The sequence below is a fragment of the Cryptomeria japonica genome, chromosome 7, assembly GCF_030272615.1.
Source record: "Cryptomeria japonica chromosome 7, Sugi_1.0, whole genome shotgun sequence".
NCBI lineage: Eukaryota > Viridiplantae > Streptophyta > Pinopsida > Cupressales > Cupressaceae > Cryptomeria > Cryptomeria japonica.
In genome coordinates, this window is record NC_081411.1 from 774,326,733 (window position 1) to 774,334,718 (window position 7,986).

Here is a 7,986-nt window from a genome sequence, read left to right on the forward strand (position 1 = left end):
GATGACAGGGAAGAGGATTAAGTTTTAGTTACATAATTTTTTTTGATATTATTATTATAATGAATCTTAAGCATAGACAGATAGGAGCGATAGTCATATCAAGACACATAGTGCACTGTTTATTCTTGTGACATAATATGCATAACGAAGGGTAAGGTATTTACTGTATGACAATATCAAATTTTATTTTAACTATACTTAGATGAGACAAAAATCGTGATTACCATAATAAGTTACTAAAGTTCAGACTAGAGAGGTTGTGGTAGCATCAATCCTTTGTTGTCCAGTGCTTTCATTTTTGAGAAGTATTGTAGACTGGGCAATCTTTCAAAGTAGGAACAACAATCTCTGATGTTGACCTATTTCGAAAGAAACCTAGTCTAGAATAACAACAAGGGAGAGGGTACTGAAATAATATTGGCTTTATTCTTCTTTTGAAACTAACAGTTAATATAGTGGTTTTGTAGAAGAAAGTATTGAAATATGTTTTGCAGGAGAAGGTTTTTAAATTTGTTTTGCAGGATAAGCAGAGGGGACTATGATGACAAAAGAGAACTGGGAAAGTTGGACAGAAATACACCATCACATGCCAAGCACAATTTCTCCATATGAAGGGCTTTTTTTACAAGCCTGATTGTAGAACCTATAAAAGGTCATTTGTAATTTAAAGGTTGTTAGTTTAACTGGACCAATGGTCCCGAGCAAGGCCCGTGGTTTTCTCCTCTCTGCTCTTTCCTACTGGCGCCTGCATTGAGCGGAGATTGTAACATTTTCTATCAATAAAATATGGCTAAGGCCTTTTTACCAAAAAATAAAAATAAAAATTTATGTACATTTAATTGCTTTGTGGTGAGCCACATCTTAGCAAATATTACTAGATTTGTTTTAAAAGTTTTCAATCTTGTAAGCGGCTTGAGGAATAATAAGTGTGAAATTGGAAGGTATTGAAAATAGTTTGTCAATGGTGGAGTTTTTAGTGATAACAATTCAATGAATGCAGTTGAAGTCGTTCTTTAAAGGATAACACCTAGAAGTCTATTTTTTGGTTAATTATAGTTAACAATTCTTTAGCACATGAAAAGATAGAAATGTTGCTTTATTTTTAGGTTTTTCTATGGATGACTATAATTGAAGACTGTATTGGAAATAGACAGAGAAGCCTATGACCATTACCATATAATGCTTTCAAAATAGATAAATGGTATACAACTATATCTACTCGGAAGAAATTTCCCAAACATTATAAATGTTTAGTGCAACAAGAAGATCCATGAGTGTGATCTTATTCATAACCTAATATAAATTCTACCTTGTAAGGATCTAAAGGAGCCCTTTGACCTAGCCCTAATTAAAATTTATAATTTGAAAATTATTATTAAGTGAATAAGCATACATATTTAACAATAAATGAGAAGTGGAATTTGGCTTAGTTGGGATCAAGTTAGTGGGATCCTCTAGAGCCTCACATGTTAGGATTTATATTAGAATAATATCATATTCTGACTAATCACTTTTAATATTTGGATAATTCAGTCTAATTAAATATAGTTATGTACCATTTATCTATTTTAAAAAGCATTCTATGTTGATGACCTTGAAGTTAAGTCCATTTTTTTATTATTGGTAGAGAAAATGTTGCACTATATCACCTTAAGATTGATTTGAGGTACGTTGTAACTATGTAAATATGTTTAGAGAAAATTTATCTTCAAGTTGGTGGGAAAATAGTCAACAAACAAGTAGGTTTAGTTAGAATGAAGGTGTCCAACCTTTTGACCAAATAAGTTGAGAAGGATTTCATTCCATTCCTTTCCCTTAAAAGGAAAAAATGTTTTTTCCTTCCATGTGAAAAAAGGAAGATTTAATTCCAATTATGGTAACACCCTTATCAACAAAGGACGCTTTAATTCTAGTCATTGTAACCTCCACCTTAATAAAGATAGATGTAATCAAGCCACCATGTGGCAAGATTGTATAATAGTTATTGAGTATATTCTAACAATCTTAACTACATTCAATTTTATCAATTAAAAATAAGAGAGATGTTGCATCTAGTTCTTATTTTTAGATATTTTGTATATTTATTAGAAATATAGAATAAAATTGAAATAATTTTTTTAGTATTTTATTGTATTAATGAAATAATTTTTAATGTTAGGTGAAATTGACCTAATCTCCAAAATAATACATCTATAAACGTCACATAAACATTATAATATATCTTTTAAAATATAATCATTTATGACTTTCAGAAAATGTATACCATCTTAGAAATCTGACTAATTCTGAGCCCAAATTCAACTTTAATATATCCTTATCAATTAAAAGAATGCGCAATATTTTTTTAATAGATTCTAATGTAAAGCTGCTATATTATTGTCCTCTCAGTCAAGTTGTAGGTAGTTAACGAAATATTTACCGAGCAATAGGATCTGATCCTGAAAATAAGACACGTAGCCGCTCTTCCAGTACGAAAACTCTACCAAATTTCTTGTGGCCTCTGTGCTGAAGACATGTTTATATTGACCAGAAGCAATTCACATCAAATTATGCTTTCTCACTTGGCAAAATGGAACTGCATAAAGGAGATGAAGAAGAATTTGGCTTATTAGAAAACTACTTCATTCTCAGCGTTAAATGGTTGCTTTCTCCGGGACTTTTTCATAACCCTGTAAAATTGACATAATTTTTTTTCAGTAATTTTCAAAAACATATGCCAAACCCTTCAATTGAATGAGTTTTGGTGTAGTTTTCCGTACCCTCCCTTAAGGCTACCATGGATGGTCCTGTTTGATTCCACCTCTACCACAAGCAGCTTATGATGTGTCCTGACATCACTAATGGAGACAATGCAATTAACCAATACCGACACTACACATGGGCAACAAATTTTCTCTGATCCACTTTTTAGGCATCTCCATATTGATATCATGGAGCCGACCATCCTACCTAATGAAGACTTTGCAGTCTGTTCTCAACAACACCCAACCAGAAAGCCAAATGCGAACCCTGTTTTCTCCTTAAATGTGGGCTTTTCTATTGTTTTTGGAATTTTAATGCATGAAGGATCAGCATTGCATGGCACAAGCCCATTGATTCAATAAGTCACATCCCCATCTGTTTTATTTCTGGATTAGATTAAAGGACATTGATGACTACGCGGCATTCAAGCCTTCCCCACGTGGGTCGGTTCCTCTCTCAGACCCCACTAAGGGTTTTTATATCATCAGGTAATTGAGCAGTTGCCCCTAATGGTAGTACACTCCAATTCTTCCTGCAATCATATACAACCTAATGCAGTTCCAAAACTTACCTTTTTGAATTCAATACTAAATCCTGTCGCATTCCATTCATGTCAGTTTGTTGCTTGGAGTTTATCAGTACTGACAGCTGGATATTGGATATTAATGGGTATACAAACAGATCAGATTTGGTAGTATGAAAGGCTCTGTAGTGGAAGAAGTGGTGATAACTGTAGAGAACTTTTAACAAGTATTATCAAAAAGTGCATTGGGGGTAGGGATTGCATATATATAAAGGGATTTCTGATGAGACTTATGTGAAAGTTCATTGGTGATATTTTAAAACTAGACACCGAAAGGAGCAAAATCTAAATTAGTAGATATAATTTGAGTGTCTACAGAAAAAATTGTTCTGAAGGGCTTTAATAGTTATTTCATTTCATCTATCTCATACTGATTTTAATGGCAGTAATATACTTAACTTGGGTTTTGCTAATTTTTAGTCAATGTATACAGTCATCTGCTCAAACTGCTCATCGGTTTTCCATAGGAAGCATTCGTCTCGATTCCCAAATTTCAGTGAAGGGAAAGGAGGTCTGGAAGTCCGAAAATGGAACCTTTGCAATTGGTTTTTCGCCCGTGTTTCCTGATGAGTATGTGCTTGGCATTTGGTATGCAAGCATTCCGGGCAATAGGACTCTTGTTTGGATGGCTAACAGGTATGTTCATGTTCAAACTTAAGTTCTTGTCTTTCTTCCTTTCGAAAATTTGTGTTGTGATAAACTAATATGCTTCAGCCATCTTAAATATCAGAAGGAATGAATGTATCCAAGGGAAAAAGGGAGTGAAGTGCATCATTTTCCATTTTGATTACATTAAAGGGTTTTGAGTTTTTGTGATTGTCACTGTCTTGTTTTCACATTTTTAACTTCTGGATTCAACACTAAATGTATTACATATTTTATTGGAACTGTGCTTATAAAATTATATGAAGAATTACCCAACATCATCATTTTCCAGTTTCAGTACATTAAAAGGTTTTGAGCTCTTATGACTGACACTGTCTTGTTTTCATACTTGTAACATCTGAATTTAACTGTAAATATATTGCCTATTTTATTGGAACTGTACATATAAAATTATATGAAGAACCACCCAACATAATTCATTACAGAGTAGGATTTATGACTGTTTTGTGTTTGCCTCTACATAGATCATAGTATGTATACATGGTTTTTCAATTGTAGTGAGCCTATTCCAGTTGGAGTATTGTACTGTTCTTGTTTCTGTAATGTTTTTAAGACTTTAAGATTTTGGGTTTATCAGAGACCAACCGGTAGGTGAAGGTGGACTTCTCACTCTTAGTCAAGATGGAAATCTTCAGCTGGTAGATAAAGGATCAACAATCTGGATGGCTGAAACCACTGGACTCAATGTTCAGTCAGGGGAGATGCAAGAATCAGGAAATTTTGTTCTTTACAACACCAATGGGAACATTGTTTGGCAGAGTTTTGCATCTCCAATAGACACATTGTTACCAGGACAGCAATTGACAGAAACTCTAAACCTCACAAGCTGGAATTCTTCTACAGATGTATCCACAGGCCAATATTCGCTCCAGATGGTACATAAACCGGACTCTCTGCAGCTAACACTGAATTACAATACCCCTTACGACTCCTTCAACTATTCATACTGGTACGGGCCCAAGATATCTGATGAGGTGGGTACTGTGGTTGTTTCCTTAGATCATTCAGGGAGCTTTAGCATGGGTTATGGCAATTCCTCCAATACGCTGGTATATATTTATCAGAACGGCAACAGCTTGGGTGATAATGATCAAATTTTGAGACGGGTTACCATTGAGCATGACGGTAATTTGAGATTGTATAGATGGGATGCCTACAATGGCCCTGGATGGACTGTAGATTGGGCTGCCGTTTTGAGTCCCTGTGCTACTGCGGGTATATGTGGAAATGGTATCTGTAACCTTGATAGTAAGTCTAGGCCACAATGCCACTGTCCAACTGGATCATATCAAATTGATTCCAATAGACCATCTTTAGGATGCTTGCCTTCAGGAACCATACCAAATTGCAGAAATGATAATGTATCTACAGCATTTAAAATGGTGAATCTTTCACAGACAAATTACTATGGTGGAAGTTCAATAATAGCCAATTATAGCAATATTTCATCGGTGTCTGCCTGTGGCGACCTATGCTTATCTGATTGCTCGTGTGTAGGATCTGTTTATTGGATTTCTAATCTAAAACCCTTCTGTTGGACATTAAGAAACCTTCTCTTTGGAGGCTTGCAAGAATCCAGCTATACATTCTTTGTGAAAGTCGGCCTTGAGAATGACACCCTTAGAAAACATACTGCACCTAGTTCAAATAGAGAAAAGGACCAATCCCGTCTGAAAATGACTGTTTTAGGGACTGTCCTTGGGACTACATTTGTCCTGTGTTTATTTTGTATTTTTTTCTCTCGAACAATATTTATGAAGAAAAAAAGTGGAAGTTTGGATGCTACAATTTTTGTTCCTGGGAATCCTGTGAAATTCTCCTTTGTAGATCTGCAGATGGCAACCAATAATTTCAGGCAGAGGCTTGGAACAGGTATGGAAATCTAACAATTTTCCTGCACAATATTAGGATTTTTATCTTGAAACTTTTACACTGATGATATTCTTTTGACAGGAGGGTTTGGGACTGTCTACAAAGGCTCACTCTCTGATGGAACCTTGATTGCTGTTAAGCAATTAGAGAGATTGCTACCACATGGAGAGAGGGAATTCAAAGCAGAAGTGACAACAATTGGTGCCATTCATCATATGAATCTAGTCCACCTCCTTGGCTTTTGCTCAGAGGGACTACACAGGTGTGTCCTATCATTTGTTTCTCAGACTTGTAATAGTTACTTAGTAAATAAATATATCAATAACTATTTCCAACAACAGTTAACATTTCCCTATTGTATACCAAGTTAACAAGCCATACTAAACCGTGGATCTCTGAACTACTTGAATTTTGAATCTTAATTCATTTTCTCAGGCTGCTCGTCTATGAGTTTTTGCCCAATGGATCCCTGGATAGATGGCTCTTCCATTCTAATGCCAATCATGAACCAAGGCTGCTTGACTGGGAAACTCGCTACAACATTGCTTTGGGTACAGCCCAGGGGATTGCATATTTCCATGAGCAATGTCGAAATACAATTATACATTGTGACATAAAACCTGAGAACATTCTCTTGGGTGAGGATTTCTGCTCCAAAGTGTCCGATTTTGGGTTGGCAAAGATGATGGGAAGGGAGCATTCTCAAGTCATTACCATGGTGAGGGGCACAAGAGGCTACCTAGCTCCAGAATGGGTTACCAATCGCCCTATCACTGTCAAGGCTGATGTGTACAGCTTTGGTATGGTCATCTTGGAAATCATAGGAGGAAGAAGAAATCTTGACATATCACTTGGAGCTAAAAATTTCTTCTTTCCAGGGTGGGCATTCCAGGTATACTTAATTGATAACTCCGCTATGTATGCTAGTGTAGCTTTAGAAATGTCAATTCTCAAGAACATTGTGTCATTAGAAAAAGATTTTCTTTTTCCATAAACTCTAATTCATTATTTGCTTGTAGGAGATGATGAAAGGAAATATAACAAAAATAGCAGACAAGAGGCTCTGTGGAGAGTTCAATGAGAGCCAATTGATAAGGGCTCTTCGAGTGGCCTTCTGGTGCATCCAAGATGATGTGGGTACGAGACCATACATGGGCTCAGTGATCAAAATGCTAGAGGGTACAATTGAAGTGAATGTTCCACCAATGCCTCAATCAGTACTTGAGATGATGGAGGAAGGCCTTCCAAACATCTATAACAATATGAAAAGAGACCTTAACTTCAATTATAGCTCCACCACCACAAATGGCATTAGTTTGCATAGCTCTAAAAGAGTGCAGTCTGATGCTGCGTTTGACTATTCCTCTATATCAATCCCACGATGAACAATGGGAAGTTTAGAGTACAGGAAACAATATGTATTGTCTCCTCTATGATTTGAGGCAAAGCAATATGTATGTTTTTCCCCTTTGTGTATAACAGGGCAACAAGGTGAAGCTCAAGTCAAATAATTAAGAAAAAAACCAAATTTTCCAATGAGAGGGCAATAATGTAAACCTTAATCTTCCATGTAAAAATTGGATGAGCATTTTCTTTTTGAAGAGTGAATCTTATCGTTGGGCAACAATGTAAGCCTTAATCTTTCTGTTCACTACATTTCATAGTGAAGAATCCAAGGTCGTTTCTATACACACCAAAAACGTAGAGGGAAACATGGCATGTCCAATAATAACTTAAATATTAAAGAAATGTATATGACATGATAACCTGAAAGTATAGCAGCTTACACGTGTTTCCAAATGGATTTCACATAAAGCAGCAGGGCACTACCAAATTTCTCTATAACCATTATCAATCCAATTCAGTAATCTCTAACCATCACCCACAATTTTGTTCCTAGCATTTACATTCCCCGAAATCTTGAAAGTGCTCCCCCAACATGAAGAAGTGAAAAAAAAAACGAGAGATTTCAAGTTGAGGAGAAAAAGCTGTGACGCACTTTTCTCTAACACCTAAAGCACTTGGTTTCAGGGGTGGGAGCTCCTTTGCTTTCTTAGAATTGGATACTAGTTTATTTAATTTAAGAAAGGTTGATCAGATTATCGTAGAATTATTGTCTACTA

At 35.7% G+C, this 7,986-nt stretch overlaps 1 protein-coding gene across 2 annotated transcripts; it reads left to right on the forward strand.

Moving 5' to 3' along the window:
• The first annotated feature begins 2,393 nt into the window (after positions 1–2,393).
• Positions 2,394–7,464, forward strand: LOC131063477 (G-type lectin S-receptor-like serine/threonine-protein kinase At5g24080). Of its 2 annotated transcripts, XM_057997300.2 has the most exons (6): positions 2,394–3,230; positions 3,793–3,961; positions 4,569–5,863; positions 5,945–6,125; positions 6,299–6,755; positions 6,883–7,464. In XM_057997300.2, the coding sequence occupies exons 1-6, from the start codon at positions 3,152–3,154 to the stop codon at positions 7,246–7,248; spliced, it is 2,547 nt and encodes an 848-aa protein (XP_057853283.2). In that variant the 5' UTR covers positions 2,394–3,151; the 3' UTR covers positions 7,249–7,464. The 2 variants fall into 2 exon arrangements, with proteins under 2 accessions (XP_057853283.2, XP_057853282.2); XM_057997299.2 differs by having other exon boundaries at positions 2,394–3,961.
• The last annotated feature ends 522 nt before the right edge of the window (positions 7,465–7,986 follow it).